Source organism: Lutra lutra, chromosome 16, assembly GCF_902655055.1.
Source record: "Lutra lutra chromosome 16, mLutLut1.2, whole genome shotgun sequence".
NCBI classification, from domain to species: domain Eukaryota; kingdom Metazoa; phylum Chordata; class Mammalia; order Carnivora; family Mustelidae; genus Lutra; species Lutra lutra.
This window is the reverse complement of record NC_062293.1, coordinates 11,115,397-11,136,009: the sequence shown is the minus strand read 5'-3', so window position 1 is coordinate 11,136,009 and position 20,613 is coordinate 11,115,397. Positions and strand designations below refer to the sequence as shown.

At 36.7% G+C, this 20,613-nt stretch overlaps 1 protein-coding gene across 1 annotated transcript in view; it reads right to left on the bottom strand.

Moving 5' to 3' along the window:
- Positions 1-20,613, bottom strand: part of ABCA9 (ATP binding cassette subfamily A member 9) — a 63,642-nt gene that overhangs the window by 28,814 nt on the left and 14,215 nt on the right. Inside the window, exons 8-20 of the mRNA XM_047706646.1 lie at positions 14,203-14,344; positions 13,769-13,954; positions 12,723-12,870; positions 11,754-11,922; positions 10,932-10,993; positions 10,040-10,150; positions 9,441-9,616; positions 9,090-9,209; positions 8,327-8,465; positions 7,585-7,675; positions 5,036-5,175; positions 1,934-2,053; positions 643-841 (exon numbers count right to left, since the gene is read on the bottom strand). Coding sequence (XP_047562602.1) covers positions 643-841; positions 1,934-2,053; positions 5,036-5,175; positions 7,585-7,675; positions 8,327-8,465; positions 9,090-9,209; positions 9,441-9,616; positions 10,040-10,150; positions 10,932-10,993; positions 11,754-11,922; positions 12,723-12,870; positions 13,769-13,954; positions 14,203-14,344 — 1,803 coding nt within the window. The remainder of the gene's footprint in view (positions 1-642; positions 842-1,933; positions 2,054-5,035; positions 5,176-7,584; positions 7,676-8,326; positions 8,466-9,089; positions 9,210-9,440; positions 9,617-10,039; positions 10,151-10,931; positions 10,994-11,753; positions 11,923-12,722; positions 12,871-13,768; positions 13,955-14,202; positions 14,345-20,613) is intronic.

Below are 20,613 nucleotides of genomic sequence, written 5' to 3'. Positions count from 1 at the left end.
GATTTTTCTGATGCCCATATTGGAACCTAATCTTTTGCATACTGAATGTTCTGATAGACAATATTGTCTAATTTTATGTTATGGTTTTTAGTATACTTCTAATCACCTTCATGAGCCAAATCTCATGTCTGATTTATATTGGTAAGTGTTACAGATATTTAACATAGAGTGTTAGGCAGAAGTGCTAGCAAGTATTTTTTAATGAATGAGTCCTGGCTGGAGATCAGGGTTTTTGCAAGGAGGTGCTGCTTCATGAAGGACCCGAAGCTAAAGGGAAATGTGTGAACCATGAAGCAGGTTCCCGAGGATGGATACAGGCTCAGATACTGCCTGACACAGAGGGGTTTGGGCAAAAAGAAAGTTCTGGGGATGGGACCCGAGTGCTAACTTCCATGCTTCAGAAAAACGATTTCAACTCTTGGATAAGAGCAGATTCTGTGTGGAATTAAAAGAAAAAGCCCAAGCTTTACCAGGTTTAGTTATATACCCACCCAAGCAATTAGAAATTATTTTCTGGGTTTAAAAAAAAAAAATGACCACATGCAATTGCTGTGCTGTATCTCGGAGGTGTGTTTGTTTTTTTCCCCTTGAATTTATTTCGAGAGCACTGACCCAACATATCTGAAACACCTGGGTACTCACATGGTCAACAGGGTTTTTTTTTCATTCTTTAACTTGAGGAAGCGAACTTTTGCTACTGCAGAGAGCTGTTGTCTCCAGAGAGCCATGCCACGGATGGATTTCTTTGTTTCCTTAAAGGAAGACAAAACTTGTTCCAGCTCAACAAGGCTTCCTGTGTCTTTTGTCCTATTACTTTGTAACTCTCCCCAAATTCCAGCATCTATAAAACATAAAATTGATAATTTATAAGGTGTCATTTTAGATGCATATTACTTAGATTTCTCGATGAACATCTTTCCACCAAGTGGTGATGGAGAAGAGAATCTTGGGCAAGGAGATGCTAATAAATGAATTCATGGCATTACGAGAGTAACAACTAAAGTAAAGGAAACAAAGCAAAAAAAAAAGCATAATACAAGAAGAAAAACTAATGACATAATAAAAGAAATCTTGTTTTTTCTTTTTAAAAAGGTTTGGGTCTATAGACTTAAGGACTTAATTCATTCTCAGAAAGTCAATGAAAAGAAACCCATATTTAGCTTAGAAAAATATACTCATTGCAAAAGATAAACTATCAGTATTTCTGACTAAGGTAGAAAAGTCAGTATATATAGAACCCTCCCTATCCCCTTAAAATTGGTATATTTTAAGGATATAAGGATATAAAATTGGTAGAGACAATATTTTTTTCATGTAGCCATTTCTTGAAGACAAGAAAAAGGTTACTTCTTTTGGAAGACATGCCTAGAGAAACTGATCAGCTCTAGACTTTTAGAAAGCTCTAATATATGTATACTAAAAGTTAAGCATAACCACAAGTACATAACTTCAGCAGTGGGAAAAACAGAGAAAGAGGTATTTTTAAAAACCCACTCAACCAATAAAAAAATACTCAAAAAAATACCGACAGCAAATCTTCTCATAACAACAATGGAATCCTGAAGACATTGAGACAATATCCTCAAAATGTTACAAGAAAGGTTACCTGTCAACATACAATTCTAATTTCCTTCTCTCTATAGCACTTACACATTTATTGTCTACTCCATGAGGACCTAATCTTGTGCACTGCCATATCCCACACCCTTAGTAAAATGCATACTACAAAATAAGGAATTTAAGAGGGGGGACTAGCATTGGGAGAAAAGGGAAGAAAGAGACAGAAATACATCTCTTCTCTGCTCTAAGAATTGCCAAGACCAGAGTGAGTCAGAGCACCTCCCAAAACATACAACCTCATCTATATTTTCAAGAAAGAATATTCTACAGAAAGGTAAAATTGAAGTTTCTTCTTCTTCTTTTTTTTTTTTACCTGATTCATCAATAGCTGATTTTCCTTCTAATTTCAAGAACACTTCATTCAAAGTTGTCATGAAAACTCCATAATTCTCAATGCCTTGGTTAGAGCATCTATCAAGGTCCCTGTAAAGATCTAAAAGTAGTCACAGAAATGCATTAGAAGAATATAATTTGTAATGATATTAAGTAACTACATTTTTCAACAATAGATAACATGTGTGATAGCCCAAGAGCATTCAAGAAACAAAGCTATGATATAGACATTCCCTTATTTCTAAAATAACCTATACAGTGTGTTTCCATGTCTTGAGTATAAAATTGTAATCATCTATGTTTCATTCTTGGAAAGCTACATATGCTGAGTTCATTAAGAAATATTATGTTTTATTTATTCTGTTTTAAAAAATTAATTCTGGGGACGCCTAGGTGGCTTAGTTGGTTAAGCCACTGCCTTCGGCTCAGGTCATGATCCCAGGGTCCTGGGATCGAGTCTTGCATTGAGCTCCTTGCTCGGCAGAGAGCCTGCTTCTCCCGCTGCCTCTGCCTGCCTCTCTGCCTGCTTCTGTGTACTCTCTCTCTCTCTCTCTCTCTCTCTGACAAATAAATAAATAAATAAATAAAATCTTTAAAAAAATTACTCTGTTTGATAATAGGGAATGTAATAAATGAACTGAATGCTTGTGGTCTCCCATAAATCCCCTTAAATCTGTATGTTGAAACCCTACCCTCTGGTGTGATGGTATTAGGAGGTGGGGGCTTTGGGAGATAATTAGGGTTAGATGAGGTCCTGAGAGTGGAGCTCTCATTAATGGGATTAATACCCTTGAAAGAGTCACAAGAAATCTGGCTTCCTCTCCCTGCTCCCTGCCATATGGGAAGACCAGGAGAAGTCTGCACTCTGCAACTTCAAAGGGGTATCTCATGAGAACCCAAAGGTGCTGGAACCCAGATCTTGGACTTTCCAGCATACAGAACCATCAAAAAATCAATTTCTACTGTTTGTAAGACCCCCAGTCTACAGTACATGCTATAGCACCTATGAATGACTAAGGTAGGAAATATTAAATTCTAAATCCCCATTCATTCAGGAATATAAGAATGTAAGAATGCTCTTAGGAATAACTAGTAGGCAATAGAATACAAATGCAAAAGAACTAATGTTTATAGAAATAATTAGGTGCTTCACAATCTTCCCTATTTTAGAGAAATATATAAGTTAAAGGAAAGAACAAAGTATGTATGTAACTTTGCATTTACTCTCTTTTTTCCAGCTTCTGACCATGGTATGAAGATTACACAAGAGCCTTCAAAGAAGGTAGGACTTGAGAGACAAAACATAAGAGACTATTAACTATAGGAGACACACTGAGGATTTCCGGGGGCGCTGGGGAATGGGGTAACTGGGTGATGGGCATTAAGGAGGACAAGTGATGTAATGAACACTGGGTGTTATATAAGAATGATGAATCACTGAACTCTACTTCTGAAACTAATAATACACTATTTGTTAATTAATTGAATTTAAATTAAAAAAAGACATAATGCTGCAAAATTTTTTAAAAAGAAGATATGTCTTTATAAGGATTAGTAGGCCATTTTGAGGGTTGTTTTTGTTTTTTGCTTTCTTAAAGATACTGGGCATAATTTGGGGGCAGTTCAGGAAAATTTGAAGTAGAATAAAGGATGAACTAATTCAAATATTGGGAGAAATTAAAGGTATCTATCTTAAGAGTGTGTTAGATAAATAAAAATACAGAAGTAGTCACAATTTCTAATGAGTTCTAAGTGTTGGTTCTTTTTCAGTCCTTTTTTTTAAATTGTGCATTCCCCTCTGAAATGCATTTAACAAATAATCATTTAACACTTTGTTTTGTGGGTTTCATAAAGATTTCTGTTTCCATACGTATATGTATATCAAAGACATGGTGCACACATCTAGGACTACAGTTACTTCACTGATTCTAAGATAAATACATTTCATCATCTTTTACCATATTTGAAATGAGCTGTATCCCAAATGTTGGTATGTCAATGTAAAATAGACATAAATGGTATGTCATTTCTTTCTATTTCACATCTTACACCTGAGGCTGTCTTAGACTTGAAGAAATACTATAACTTCTATGTCAGTTATGATTCTAGGTGCTGTGCTTATTTTTAATATTTTAATAATATATTTAAATATATTAAATCATTTAATCCTCATGAAAATCCTATAAAGTTAGTACTATCATTATCCCTTTGTTACAAATAGGGAAACTAAAGTACAGAAAAGTAATATAATTTGTCCAGGATAATGGAGCTCATAACTGCCTTGCTGGGATTTGAACCTACCCAATCTGGCTCTATTACCCCAGCTTTCAATGACAGCATGCTACTGTCTAGTGCTGTATTTCCTTATGAACCATGATTATGGCAGATTTATTCATTCAAGCAGACAGCCACGGAGCCATTAGCATCCATTAAAAGCTGGCAAATTCCTTGAACTCAAAGTAAACACATTTTATGGTCATACTTTTTTTTTTAAATGCCATCTACCTCAAAACTCTTGGCAAATGAAAGCATATTAAGAGATGAGCTAGAAAAGTAGATGGCACTGAGCCTCTAGGCTTCTGTATTTGCAGCAAAATTGTAAGTTTAGAAGTTTGGCAACATATGGTTTGATTGTAATTACTATTCGGTTACTTGGATTACAATATTATGTCATTGTTTATAATAAAACCATCTACATGTGGTGGTGTACCATTCCCTCAACTCCCATTTAATACTCCATGCTGTTTTCACAGACCCCTCCTTGCCCGGACCAGGCTCTCTCATTCATTCCTGAAACAAATGTTCCAAATATTCCTAATTTTAGCTTGATGTGGTCCTATACCTCTTAACTGTCTAGGTTGCCACTTGAAGCATATTTGGCATCTTTTTCCTCAGTTTACTCATAAGTGATTTGGGGATAATATCAGGAGCTAATACTAGCAGTAACTCTGGGGAACATCAAAATGTTACGCACACTGCCATGCACTTAGCAAGCATAAAAGTGTCAGCCATCATTCTTAAGACAACTGTTATTGTTAGTAACATTGTTATAAATCATTCTGTGGTCTCTATGTTCTGTTACCTGGAAATTTGTTTGTCCTCTCCAAAGGCAAAATATATACAAGCTTTTCTTCACTCTGTGCCCTTAATTTGGCATCAGGGATGTGTTGTTTAACAAGTGATGTTATACTGTCTGGATCACACATTTCATTCAGATGCAAACTGACATTTAAAAAGAGCATGTTAAAGCTATTTTTTATCAAACACCATCTCTACAAACAATTGTAGTAGGTTTGTCACTTCATTAATATTTATGAGATGATTATATTTATATATATATATATATATATAGAGAGAGAGAGAGAGAGAGAGAGAGAGAGAGAAAGAGAGAGAGAGTAATGGAAGAAGCAAGACATACTAAATAGTCCAAATATAGTCCAAACTATATAATCTAGAGGCACTAATGTAAGGGGTAATAACTCAAGTATTATTATTTGGAGGGAAGAGATATTCAGGTAGATGTTGGCTGGAGTGAGGTGGACGAAATGCCTGATTTTCAATCCATCTATCCAAAAGCTCAGATTCAATTTCCCTTTTACAATAAAGTATGGGTTTTACAAAAACTAAGACTTGAACATGGTGAACACAGACCCAGGAGTACTTGATAGTGTCATTAGGATCATGGTCCTAATGTCCCACTGATCCATGTTCCTGAACTTAGGTTTAGTTAGTCTTCCAGCATCAATTTTCCATCAAAATTCCAATCAATGTTCTAATACTCAGCTCTCAAAGAAATTCAAAAGACAGACTAGAATAAAGTATGCATGTGATCATACAGAACCTTGCACCATATATGTTAGCTAATTTTATCATTTTTTGGTCCAAAGTTTATTCAACTTAAAGATGAGCTGTCTTCTTAGTGAAAACATGTAAAGTTCTTCATGAAATCATTGGATTTTAGAAGTACCATTACTAGTCACATCCATCAAAATTTACTGAGGCTATCAAATGATGAAGATATCTCTTTGATCACACAACTTAAAAAAATCAATTTTAGATAAAACTATTCTGTGTTTACAAAGCCCCATGTAATACATGATCCTGGATCCCAAACAGAAAGAATGCAGAACCTTCCCTAGAGGAGCTTGGAATGTAGCAGTAATATAAAGCAGCATATTATGGAAGAAGTGAGAGAGAGGGAAGTTTAAGTCAGTTAAGCACTTGGCACCTTGTCAAATATTCATTTATTCAATATTTTTAGCTTTAACTGCAATATGGGTATCATTACCACTATTATATAAATAAAATTACTGAGGATCAAAGACAGGTTAATTAATTTGCCTGAGGTAACAATTCAAAATAGTGCTTCCCAGGTTCCAGAAAAGAGGATGGTTATTAAGGAGAAAATATTCAGAAAAGACCTTTAAGGATGGACAAGATTTGAACTTGGTTAAAATGGGTTGGAGGAGGACATGTCAAACAGATGTCCTACCTTGAGCAGAGAGAAGACAACTAAATCATGGAACATACTTAGAAAACAGTGAGTGGTTCATTTTAGTTGGAAGGTATTGATTCGATTAGATTGTACCAAGTAATCATGATGGAGTGATAGATTTGATCAGATTAAACCCTCAGTACATAATATAGGGTATACCTTTAAATTCTGAGGATAAAGTGACTAAGTTATTTTTTAAGAAATACTAATATTTTAGCAGGAATTATAGGGAGAGATTCATATCACACCTGTAATCTTGGCCCAAAGATTCTACCACTTTAAATAATGGGAGATTGGGTCTATTACTAAAACTCCCTGACATGTCAGAGGCCAATAGTACCATCTTCTTACAGTTATTTGAAGGATTAAATAAATTATATGAGTAATCCACATGTAAATATCCTAGCAAGAACATAGAGCATAGCCAACATGGGATAAGTGATAGACATTACTTAATAACATAACAACAGGGGCGCCTGGGTGGCTCAGTGGGTTAAGCCGCTGCCTTCGGCTCGGGTCATGATCTCAGGGTCCTGGGATCGAGCCCCGCATCGGGCTCTCTGCTCAGCGGGGAGCCTGCTTCCTCCTCTCTCTCTACCTGCCTCTCTGCCTGCTTGTGATCTCTCTCTGTCAAATAAATAAATAAAATCTTAAACAAAAATAACATAACAACAGTAATAATAATAATGATTAATAATGATATTCATTATTATCAGGAAGAGAAAGAGATAGAAAAGAATGAGGGAGACTATGAAATCAGGGAGAACAGAGAGACTTGACATTGTCGTGATGAACAAAAAGGAAGCGTTGGAAAAATGATGAGAGAGGTTGGGAATGTCACTACATTTCTCACTGCAAACAATGTGTTGTGAAGCTATTTTCCAAAAACGTTGTTTAAATTTAGTTTAAACTAAACTAAAGACATGTAGTCTCCATGTCTACAATCCCACCTGCCCTTCATACTAGCTAAGAAAGAGAACAGTGTGGTGTCTTTCTAATGTAGCACTATTGAAGGGAACTTAATAATTTTGTAGCTTACATACTAATACTGACATATTAATGATTAATAACATACTAATACTGAGATCTCCTGTCTGCAACATGTTCTAACATGTCTCCAACAATACAGGTTGTACCTTAAATGGTAGCCAATGCCCCATTTCTTCTTCAGGAATAGAGAAGAGCCTGCACACTTTAGTCTCCCATTGGATATAAACACCTTCCTGTCTAAGCAGAAAAGAAAAACAATGCATCGCATTAAGAGGTTATTCTCTCATTGTTTATAAAAGAACAAATCCATTAATAATATATTTTAGGAGCATGATCCACTAAAATATTTGCATTCTAATTCTGGTCATATGTAAGCCAATTTCCTCGTTATCCAATAACTAAAATGTTATGTTAGTTTATTCTCTCGTATGTTCAGAAAAATTATCATACAATGGAAGGATCTGTTTCAAGCCAACTGACTTTCCTAATGAATAAAACATATATATATTTGAAGAGTATGCTATATATTTACAACCAATGAGTTCTTTGCAATAAGATCAGAATACATTTGTGGGACAATGTACGTGGAGTTGTGGACATTCAAATGGATGACAGCAAGAATCTCCTATACACACACACACACACACACACACACACACACACACACACAGTAGCTGTGTTGGAACTTATCTACACATATTTCACCCACGTCCTTAATTTCTCCACCAAGATACAAGAGAAAACCAAGAACCACCATGAAAGGACATGGATGGAACTTGAAAACTTGAAGGCATTAGGCTAAGTGAGAGAAATCAGAGAAAGCAAAAGACAGATACTGTATAATCTCACTTATATGCAGAATCTAAAAAAAAAAAAAAAGAATATCACCAGCCAGGATGTCAGCCTCATCCATGAACTGAGTACTGAAGAGAATGACTCTATTGGATTTCCTCTCTTTTAGGAGGTTCCATACACGGTGCCTTGAAAGAGGATCTGACCCAGCAGTTGGTTCATCCAACAGCAAAACCTGCACAGTAGGGAAACATAAAATCATTTTCCCCTTTCAGGTAAGTTTTTTTTTTTTTTTAAGCAATATGGAACTAGAGGGTATTATGCTAAGTGAAATAAGTCAATCAGAGAAAGACAATTATCATATGATCTTTGATATAAGGAATTTGAGAGGCAGGGCAGGGGGTTTTGGGGGAAAGGGAGGGAAAAATGAAACAAGATGGGACCAGGGAGGCAGACAGACCCTAAGAGACTCCTACTCTCAGGAAACAAACTGAGGGTTACTGGGGTTGCTGGGGGTGAGGGGGAGGGATAGGGTGGCTGGGTTATGGACATTGGGGAGGGTATGTGCTATGGTGAGTGCTGTGAAATGTGAGTGCTGATGATTCACAGACCTGTACCCCTGGGGCAAATACATATATGTTGATTTAAAAAAAAAACAAACACTCCATTCTTGGCAAAAAGAAAATAATAAAAAATAAAAAAGCAATATATGTGTAAAAGTGTTTGGGAGAAATATCTTACTATTTAATTTTTCATTTGAATAGTTCTTTTACATTCACCATTTGCAAATTCAGTCTGATGGAATACAATAGTTCCACAGTCCTCAATCTCATTCACCAGTAATTTTGGCTTGACTTACCTGAGGGTCTCCTAAAATGGCAATCCCCAAAGTTAGTTTCCTTTTTTGTCCACCGCTTAAATTTTGAGCAAGAATATCTTGAATATTTTCCATCTCTAAGTCCCTTAAAACTTGTTGTATCTAACCAGAAAGAAAGAAAGAAAGAAAGAAAGAAAGAAAGAAAGAAAAGGATGTTTAGTCCAAAACCCAGCATGTTTGTTTTTAAAGACACAGTCGTTTTGCTGTTCATTGCCAAGGGCTTTTTTGCCCTTTTGATGATGAACCATGTAGCAATAACACAAATACATTTAGAATTTTCTAGATAAACAATTTCACGTTCATGGCTGTGTGGTACCTAATATGTTCCTCTACCTCTTGTTCCACTTCATGTGGGTGAATCCCTTTTATTTTAGCGAAAAGCCTGAGATTTTCCTTCACAGTGAGGAAGCCAAATTGCACGTTGGATTGTGGACAGACTCCAGTGAGCTTGCTGATGCCTTCCAAGTCAGCCATTTCTGAAAGGGTGTGGTTATAGATGGTGACCGAACCTAGAAGCAGAAAGGTTAACAGTCAGCATCAGGATAACCCGCCATGCTTCATTTACGATATTTTAAAGGGAAAAAAACAATGGGTGTCCAACACTAGAGTCTTTTAAACATACTGTACCTTTATGGAGTACACTCTTGACTAAAAAGGTAATGCTCACAATTCATCTGAACCAGCTAGAGTGCCCATTCATAAAGCTACTGATCTTAAATATTAAAACCACAAAGACTTTTCTGAATAAGTAGAACATACATCTATTAAAAGAAAACCTTGGGGAAACTTGTAAGACTTGTCTCTGAAGTACCTGGTGTGACTAGCAGTTAATGAAACCACTAACTATTGAAATGAACCAACAAAACTAATTAACGAATAAAATGCACAGTTAATTTATGGGCTCATGTTCTTGCCTGTAATTATCTTCTCACCTGACGTTGGGACAGACAGTCCACTGAGCATGTTCAACAGGGTGGTTTTCCCAGCTCCACTGTGACCAAGGAGGGCAGTGATCTGGCCTTCGTATATGTCAAATACCAGACCTGGCGTAATTACAAAAAACAAACAAACAAAAAAACAAATAAAAATCCCATTCAGAGCCTATATATTAACTTTACATTTGCCCCCCAAATTTTTTTTAAGATTTTATTTTTTTATTTAGAGTGAGAGCACAGCAGGGGGAGGGGCAGAAGGAGAAGAAGAGAGAAAATCTCAAGCAGACCTGTGCGGTGTGTGGTGCCCCATGTGAGGCTCGATCTCACGACCCTGAGCTGAAGACCTGAGCCGAAATCAAGAGTCTGATGCTTCACCAACTGAGCCATGCAGGTGCCCCCATATTCTCCAAAGTTTTTATAATTTCTTATAACATGTATATATTTGCCTAGCAATATTCAAAATAAAATCCATCCCCAAATCCTTCTTTTTAAAATTGCATCTTCCATGATACACACTTTATAGCTATAGCATTGTGATGATATATTATCATGTGATTAACAATTTTTAGGATGAGGGCAGTTTTGTCATTAAAAATGGGCTGACCATAATAAAGATCATTTATTAGGATTAGGGAGTGTGATGAGTTGAACATAAAGAACTTCATGATGCAGTCATACAACTTTCAAACCCATAAGTTATCCATGGCACACCCTGAGTTTCTAAAATTGTTCTATGGTTTTACGTATACTCAGGAGGAAACACAGTGTGCTCAAATGAAGGAGAATTGTGGTCTGGAATATCTGTTCTTTATCCCCATGAAGACAGTACAACAGTGAGGCATAGTCACCAAATCGAACAGCCATATTAAATATGATGTTAGTTCATTACCTTTCAAGGCTTCTACTTTTTCATGTTTTCCTTTTCTATATTCTTTCTTAAGATTTCTTATTCTGAAAAAGGGAGAAAAATGTGTTAAGGACATTGTGGAAGTAGACAGAGAGTTGAGAAATCAAGTCTTTGGGGTTGTGAGAAAATTCCAGGGGCTCTTTCCCTCACGTGACCCATAGTGATGGGAACTTTCCTCAGGAGACAATGGCAAATTGAATGAGGAATAAATGTTGAGCAAAGACCCAGGGAAGTTAGGGCTTTCTAGTTGTTTGGAAATAAAGAAATCAGCATTGAATAAAACACATCCGTATCTCAAATGGAAGATATGCATGGCATGAGTACCCTAACTTACATTTTCTTCCCATCTCTCTGGGTGCTTTTTCCCCTTTTCTGCATCACCTGCCTCTCCCTTCTCCCCTTCTCCATTAGGAAGCAAAGAGGAGAGAGACAGAATAAATTAGAGAGAAAAGATGAAGAATAACAAGGGATACGATGACAGTGTCTTTCCTAAAGAAAACAGTCACAGAAAGGGAGCACAGCATCAAGAAGAGGGAAAAAAGAAAATGAGAGAATGGAAATATGAAGATTATTTATTCCTTGATATTTGTTCTGCAATAAGATACTTGTAAGTATAAATGCTGACAATGTGGGAAAACTGAGTGCTTTTAACAATAATCGTGGCCTTTTGTGAGTGGAACGGCCTGGATATAGGTGGGTACAAAGAGGCACCCAGGAAATCTTTGTCACATCTATGTTTTGCCAGATAGACCTCGGGTCCCTGGCCTTTTCTCCATTTGCACCTTCGTGTAATTTATTTATTACCTGATGGCTTCTTTCCCATGGAATTCTGGAGACACCGGTTCAAAAGAGTCATTGGATGAAGAATTTGAATCTATTTCATTCTCAAGGGCCACATGATCAGCCCTTTGGTGTTGAAACCAAGGAGAGGAATTCAGGAAAAACCAAGGAGAACGTCGATGTCCATATTCAGCTATATGAACAGGAGGCAACTGAGTGTTGGATCAGTCACTTCTTTAAGGGTTATTGATCACAGAACAGTTTGTCAAGGCAGCTGCTTTGGGAAGCATTTAAACACCCTTAAGATCCAGTACCATCTAGCTTTCTTCATCTAGCACTAATATAAGCACTAATAGTATAATTATCCTTCATCTCTTGCAAGTATCTCTTTAAAAAGAAACAATTTAAAATATTGTGGTAGAATGAGATCTTAGCAATTCTATTAAAACGAAATGCAGGCATGGAGGACAAGGGGAGATGGAGAGGAGAAGGGAGTTGAGGGAAATTGGAAGGGGAGGTGAACCATGAGAGACTATGGACTCTGAAAAACGATCTGAGAATTTTGAAGGGGTGGGGGGTGGGAGGTTGGGGGCACCAGGTGGTGGGTATGGTAGAGGGCACGGATTGCATGGAGCACTGGGTGTGGTGCAAAAATAATGAATACTGTTATGCTGAAAAAATAAAAAATTAATTAAAAAAAAAATAGAAGTTACCAAGAAAAAAAAAAAAAGCAGTGTTTTGCCTTTCAGATTTTATAATGCTTGTGGTACTTGTTAGCACTTTAAACCTGGTAATTTTTTTTGCATTCCAAATAGATATTAAGTTTCACTTCTAAAAAAAAAAAAAAAAAACGAAATGCAGAATACCATTGGGTTCATTTTAGAAATGTTGAAAAAAATGCTTGATAATTTGTATTTGGTATGTTGTAGACAGTTATTTTAAAGAAATGCACTGAATGAAATTGCACTGATACACAATTAGGTTACTACTTACTGGGCAAAATTTTGTCAAAATATAATGTCAAAGCCAAATACAGAAGACCATCAAAAACCAACATGAAAAGAGTAGCTATTATTAGGTATGGGTTGTCGGAAGAATCCAAATGGATGTTAGAATTCACATCATAGTCCAAATGTATAAGCTGGAAAAAAGATACATACATTGAATTTTAGAAGGATAAATGGAGTATAAAGAATTATTATTGTCTTATTTCTGCTGAACACTGAGATTGAAAAAAATAAAACACGGTTCCTGTCTTCACAGAGCTCTAATCTATTGGAAGACATGACACTGAATCCATATAACTATAAATCAATTTGGGAAGTTAGTGGAGGTAGGTACTGAAGGCTTAGAGACCCATTGGCAGAAGTGAGCAAATACTCTGGGAAGTGAAAACTCACAAGAGGGACTGCCTAAGGATTTCATCAGGTGTAGGATGGGGGCAAAGGGGATGTTCTAGAAAGGGGACACTATTTGAAAGTAAAACATGAAAGGCTGGTAATACTTCAATGGCTGGACAGAAGACACAATACTAATTTCTTATTATAATAAGAAATTGTACATGGTACATTGTAACGCACACTATAGTGCGTTACAATGAGTTTATATGTAATGTAACCTTTCATGTAGAATTTTACGGCTATGATGTCACACCTAGAATTAAGTTTTCCAAGAAGGGGTTCAGTTTCATGTACAATTGCCCAATTAAAAACAAAAAATTATTTCTATTGAATTCCTGGTTTTCAAATACTTGTGATAGTATTAAGAGTCATATTCCCTGTGCATTAAATAAGTTAAATGTTCGTTGGGAAAACCCATTGAAAGTAAAAGCAGAACCACGTCAATAATGAAGTATCAACCTATCTTTAATGACTTAAAGCCAGTTATGCTGGGAGAGAAAAATACCCCCCCTAATACCTTCCATGTATATCTTTACAAAAGTGGATAGGAATTTTGATGCTTAGAACATAGAGGATGAATTCCTCAGAGAGAACTTTTTAATGTTCTGTAAAATATTAAGTCGTTATATTAACTCTTACCTGGGCCATTCCAGCAGTGAAAGCAAAAGGGCTAAGAAGACATAAGGTCCATTCCAAAAATGCAGGAAGATGTCTGTACAATGCAGTGAATCCCAGACTCCCCCAAAAGACAGTAAGGAGAAAGACAACCAACCCAGTAAGGAAAGGTTTCTTTATCAACACGCTCATCAGGAAAGCTAAAGTTATCTGAGAGGAGAGAAAAACTTCAGGTAGTATATAAATCTCTGAGAATCATCAGTATCATAATAAAAAAATTTCATAATACAAAAATATATAACATCCATTCCTCTCCCCCTGCCCCCAGATACTGTCTCATGCAAATACTCTTATACAGCAAACAGAAACAGAAGAGGTGTGACTAGAATCAGTGAGAAATGACTGGCAGTCTTTCTCTGAGAGAGAGAGAGAGAAAGATATTAAATTCACCAACTCACCAAAGACAGGCCATAGAGGAGAAAGAGTGTGAAGACCACCATGAAGCCAGTTAGGACGACAACTTGGGCAGATTTTGTAATAAGAGCCATCAAAGTAGCCACAATAAAGATGAAGCCAGCATACATCAAACCCCAGGAGAGCCTAGCACAGAAACTAAGCATCAGTTCAGAGGGCTGGCACTTTAATCATTTTATTTATGCATTTACTCTGCAAATGACTTGGGAAGCTTACCCTCTATGAAGAACAAAGGGAATATAACAGCTAAGAGATTAGAAAACTTCTCTGTCCCCAAAGTTCATATGCTAACCAGGGGAGGTAGACAATAAACAAGTAAACAGGTAAAATAGGTAACTAATTGCAAAATCAGAAAGAAATAGGCAGAGTCATGTAATGAGGGTAATTGGGAATGGTTTTCTGGGAAGACATCTACAACCTATATATCCATTCTGGACTACGTCTTTCAGTAGAGTATAAATACTATGGAGGAAAAACATGAAGCAGGGATCAGCAAACATTTTCTCTGCTGAGCCAGATAGTAAATCTTTTAGGCTCTTTGGACCATATGGTCTCTTGCAACTACTGAAGTCTTCCTTTGCAGTCACAGGAAACATGTAAATGACTGGACTCCATTCCAATAAAAAATTTATTTATAGACACTGACATTTGAATTTTATATAAATTTTTGTGTGCCATAAAATATTATTGTTCTTTTGATTTTTAAGGCATTTTCATAAAAGTCATTCCTAGCTTGCATATTGTCCAAATAGCTTGCTAACCCCTTATAGAGATGATTAGATATGGATTAGGTATAGATCAGATACACAGGTAGGCATTGCAACACAGAGATACAGAAGGATAGATGGATACGAAGATATGTTTTTCTTGCTATCATTGCCACAAAAAACAAGAATAAAGTTTTTTATAGGGGAAAGATAACAAGCTTTCTAATCATACAGATGTAGGTTCAGGCTTTCTGTGCTACATTGTAATGGCATGATTTGAGAGGTAGCTACAGGATCTCTCTAAATTTCCTTAATGTCTACTGAAAAATAAGATAATTAAACGAAATGTTGTACGTTATGTGTTTAATGTGGTAACTGGTTTATAATGAGACCATGATGAACACTTAGCTTTCTTTTCTCCAAAGTAAAAAATGCCATCACGTTTTAGGAAATCTTGCCTAATTGTAATGGTGCCCTTTGCTCAATCATATCTGTTCATCTGAAATTGTTCATCTCTCTGAGTCCTATAAACTTCTTAATTTCATTCATATGCATTATCAGTAGAATGTCACAGCCTTTTCTTATGGGGGAAAAGACCTGATTTTTTTTAACCTTCCTTCATTGGATTTATTTGGTTTCTCTCTTCTTTTTATCATATTGTTTACTTTTCTCTGACTCTCTGTATTTCTCATTTTATTTATTTTTTTTCTTTTTAAAAATATTTTATTTATTTATTTGACAGATCACAAGTAGGCAGAGAGGCAGGCAGAGAGAGAGGAGGGGAAGCAGGCTCCCTGCCGAGCAGAGAGCCTGATGCGGGGTTCGATTCCAGGACCCTGTGATCATGACCTGAACTGAAAGCAGAGGCTCAACCCTCTGAGCCACTCAGGCGCCCCTAGATTTCTCATTTTAAAAAATGTATAGTGAGTGGGACGCCTGGGTGGCTCAGTTGGTTGGACGACTGCCTTCGGCTCAGGTCATGATCCTGGAGTCCTGGGATCGAGTCCCACATCGGGCTCCCAGCTCCATGGGGAGTCTGCTTCTCCCTCTGACCTTCTCCTCGCTCATGCTCTCTCTCACTGTCTCTCAAATAAATAAATAAAAATCTTTAAAAAAATGTATAGTGAGCAAATTTTTCTTCAGTATTGAGTTCCAGAATTTTAATAGAAAAGAGACACCAGAAAAAACTCCCATTCTAGACCAAACCAACAATCCATTTTCTTCACTTTTGCACTGAGTTAATTGAACATTCTGAAGGAAAAATAAATAAATTGGTTTAAATTGGCAGTATTAAATATGTGGGGTCTTCTTACTCAACTGAACAGTGCCTAATGTTCTTTTTTAAATTTAAAAAAATTTAAATTTAAATTCAATTAATTAAGATATATGTGTTATTAGTTTGAGAGACAGAGGCCAGTTATTCATCAGTCTTATATAACACCCAGTGCTCATTATATCATGTGCCTTCCTTAATGCCCATCACCCACTTACCCCATCCCTCCATCCCCTCCTCTCCAGCAACCCTCAGTTTGTTTCCTATGACCAAGAGTCTTTTAGGATTTGTTGCCTTCTCTGATTTCATCTTATTTTACTTTTCCCCCCTTCCCTTTTGATCCTGTTTTGCTTCTTAAATTCCACATATGAGTAAGAATGTATGATAATTGTCTTTCTCTGTTTGACTTATTTCACTTAGCAAAATACTCTCTAGTTCCATCCACGTCATTGCAAGTGGCAAGATTTCAAATTTTTGATGGCTGAGTAGTATTCCATTATATATATACCACATACTCCTTAGCCATTCATCTGTCGATAGACATCTGGGCTCTTTCTATAGTTTGGCTACTATGGACATTGCTGCTATAAGCGTTAGGGTGCAGGTGTCCCTTTGGATCACTACGTTTGTATCTTTGGGGTAAATACTCAATAGTGCCATTGGTGGGTCATAGGGTAGCTCTATTTTCAACTTTTTGAAGAACCTCCATACTGTTTTCCAGAGAGGCTACACAAGCTTGCATTCTCACCAACAGTGCAGGAGGGTTCCCCTTTCTCCATATCCTCACCAGCATCTGTTGTTTCCTGACTTGTTAATATTAGCCATTCTGACTGGTGTGAGGTGGTATCTCATTGTGGTTTTGATTTCTATTTCCCTGATGCTGAGTGATACTGAGCATTTATTCATGTGTCTGTTGGCCATTTGTATGTCCTCTTGGGAGAAACGTCTCTTCATGTCTTATGCCCATTTCTTGATTGGATTATCTGTTCTTCGGGTGTTGAGTTTGATAAGTTCTTCATAGATTTTGGATATTATCCCTTTATCTTTTTTTAAAGATTTATTTATTTTATTTGACAGACAGAGATCACAGGTAGGCAGAGAGGCAGGCAGAGAGAGAGAGGAAGAAGCAGGCTCCCTGCTGAGCAGAGAGCCCGATGCGAGACTCGATCCCAGGACCCTGAGATCATGACCTGAGCTGAAGGCAGAGGCTTTAACCCACTGAGCCACCCAGGCACCCTACCCCTTTATCTAATAAGACATTGCAAATATCTTCTCCCATTTTGTTGTTGATTATTTCCTTTGCTGTGCAAAAGCTTTTTATCTTGATGAAGTCCCAATAGTTCATTTTTGCCTTTGTTTCCTTTGCCTTTAGAGACGTGTCCAGCAAGAAGTTGCTGCAGCTGAGGTCACAGAGGTTGCTGCCTGTGTTCTCCTCTATGATTTTGATGGATTCCTTTCTCACATTTAGGTCTTTCACCCATTTTGAGTCTATTTTTGTGAATGATGTAAGAAAATGATCCACTTTCATTCTTCTGCATGTGGCTGTCTAATTTTCCCAACACCATTTGTTGAAGAGATTGTCTTTTTTCCATTAGATATCCTTTCCTGTTTTGTTGAAGATCAGTTGACCATAGAGTTGAGGATCCATTTCTGGGGTCTCTGTTCTGTTCCATTGATCTATGTGTCCATTTTTACGCCAGTACCATACTGTCTTAATGATTGCAGCTTTGTCATAGAGCTTGAAGTCTGGGTTGTGATGCCACCAGGCTTGATTTTCCTTTTCAACATTCCTTTGGCTATTTTGGGTCTTTTCTGATTATATACAAATTTTAGGATTATTTATTCAAGCTCTGTCAAAAAGTTGATGGTGTTTGATTGCATTGAATGTATAGATGCTCTAGGTAGCATAGACATTTTAACAATATTTGTTCTTCCAATTCATGAGCATGGACATATTTCCATTTCTTTGTGTCTTCTTCAGTTTCTTTTCTGAGTGTTCTATAGGTTTCTGAGTACAGATCCTTTGCCTCTTTGGTTAGGTTTATTCCTAGTTATCTTATGGTTTTGGGTGTGGTTGTAAATAGGATTGACTACTTAATTTCTCTTTCTTCTGTCTTGTTGCTGGTGTGTAGAAATGCAACTGATTTCTGTGCATTGATTTTATATCCTGCCACTTTGCTGAATTCCTGTGTGAGTTCTAGCAATTTTGGGGTGGAGTCTTTTGGGTTTTCCACATAAAGTATCATGTCATCTGTGAAGAGTGAAAGTCTGACTTGTTTGACATTTTGGATGCCTTTTATTTCCTTTTGTTGTCTGATTGCTGAGGCTAGGACTTACAGTAATATGTTGAAAACAGTAGTGATAGTGGACATCCCTGCTATGTTCCTGACCTTGGAGAAAAGCTCTCAGTTTTTCCTCATTGAAAGTAATATTTGCTGTGGGTGCTTCATATATGGCTTTTATGATATGTTCCCTTTATGCCTATACTATGAAGGTTTTAAACAAGAAAGGATGCTGAATTTCATCAAATGCTTTTTCTGCACCTATTGAGAAGGTCATATGGTTCTTGTCCTCTCTTTTATTAATATCATGTATCACATTGATTTGTTTGTGGACATTGAACCACCCTTGCAGCCCAGGAATAAATCCCATTTGGTTGTGGTGAATAATCCTTTTAATGTATTGTTGGATCCTACTGGCTAATATTTGGTGAGAATATTTGAATCCATGTTCATAAGGGATATTGGTCTGTAATTCTCCTTTTTGGTGGGGTCTTTGTCAGGTTTTGGGATCAATATAATGCTGGCCTTGTAGTAAGAGTTTGGAAGTTTTCCTTCCATTTCTATTTCTTGAAACAGCTTCAGAAGAATAAGTATTAATTTTTCTTTAAAAGTTTAGTAGAATTCTGCTGGGAAGCCACCTGGCCCTGGACTCTTTTGTTGGGAGATTTTTGATTACTGCTTCAATTTCCTTGCCAGTTATGGATCTGTTCAAAATAGGTTTCCTATTTCTTCCTGTTTCAGTTTTGGTAGTTTGTATGTTTCTAGGAATGCACGCATTTCTTCCAGATTGCATAATTTGTTGTCATATACTTGCTTTTGATATGTTCTTATAATTGTTTGTATTTCTTTGATGTTGGTTTTGATCTCTCTTCTTTCATTCATGATTTTATTTGAATCTTTTTTCTTTTTGGTAAGTCTGGCCACAGGCTTATCAGTGTTATTAAAGTCTTATTAATTCTTTCAAAGAATCAACTCCTAGATTTGTTGATCTGTTCTACTGTTCTTTTGATTTAAATTTCCTTGATTTCTGCTCTAATCCATTTTTTCCCTTTTTTTTTTTTTTTTGAGAGAGAGCAAGAGAGAGCATGAGCAGGGGAGATGTAGAGGGAGAGAAAAAGGGAGAAACAGACTCTACTGAGCAGGGAGCCTGATATGGGGTCAGATCCCAGGACCCTGGAATCATGACCTGAGCCAAAGGCAGATGCTTAATTGACAGAGCCACCCAGGTGTCCCAATTCTGCCCTAATCTTTATTAATTATCTTCTGCTAGGTTTAGGGTTTATTTGCTGTTCTTTCTCCAACTCCTTTAGATGTAAGGTTAGGTTGTATATTTGAGACCTTTCTTGTTTTTTGAGAAAGCCTTGTATTGCTACATACTTTCCTCTTATGACTGATTTGGCTGCATCCCAAAGATTTTGAACTGTTGTGTTTTCATTTTTATTTGTTTCCATGATTTTTTAAATTTTTCTTTAATTTCCTGGTTGACCCATTCATTCTTTAGTAGGATGCTCTTCAGCTTCCATGAATTTGAATTCTTTCGAAATTTCCTCTTGTGATTGAGTTCCAGTTTCAAAGCATTATGGTCCAAAACCAAGCAGGGAATGATCCTAATCTTTTGGTACCAATTGAGAGCTGATTTGTACACCCAGTATGTGATCTATTCTGGAGGATGGTCCATGTGCACTTGAGAAGAATGTGAATTTTGTATCTTTAGAATGGAATGCTCCTAATATATCTGTGAAGTCCCTCTGGTCCAGTATGTCATTCAAAGCCCTTGTTTCCTTGTTGATCTTCTGCTTAGATGATCTGTCCATTGCAGTGAGGGAAATGTTAAAGTCCCCTATTACTTTTGTATTATTGTTGATGTGTTTCTTTAATTTTGTTATTAATTGCTTTATATAATTGGCTGTTCCCATGTTAGGGACATAAATATTTACAATTTGTTAGAACTTCTTGTTGGATAGACCCTTCAGTTTTGATATAGTATCCTTCCTTATCTCTTATTACAGTCTTTGGTTTAAAATCTAATTTGTCTGATATAAGGTTTGCCACCTCAGCTTTCTTTTGGTGTCCATTAGCATGATAAATGGTTTTCCATCCCCTTACTCTCAATCTGGAGGTATCTTCAGGTCT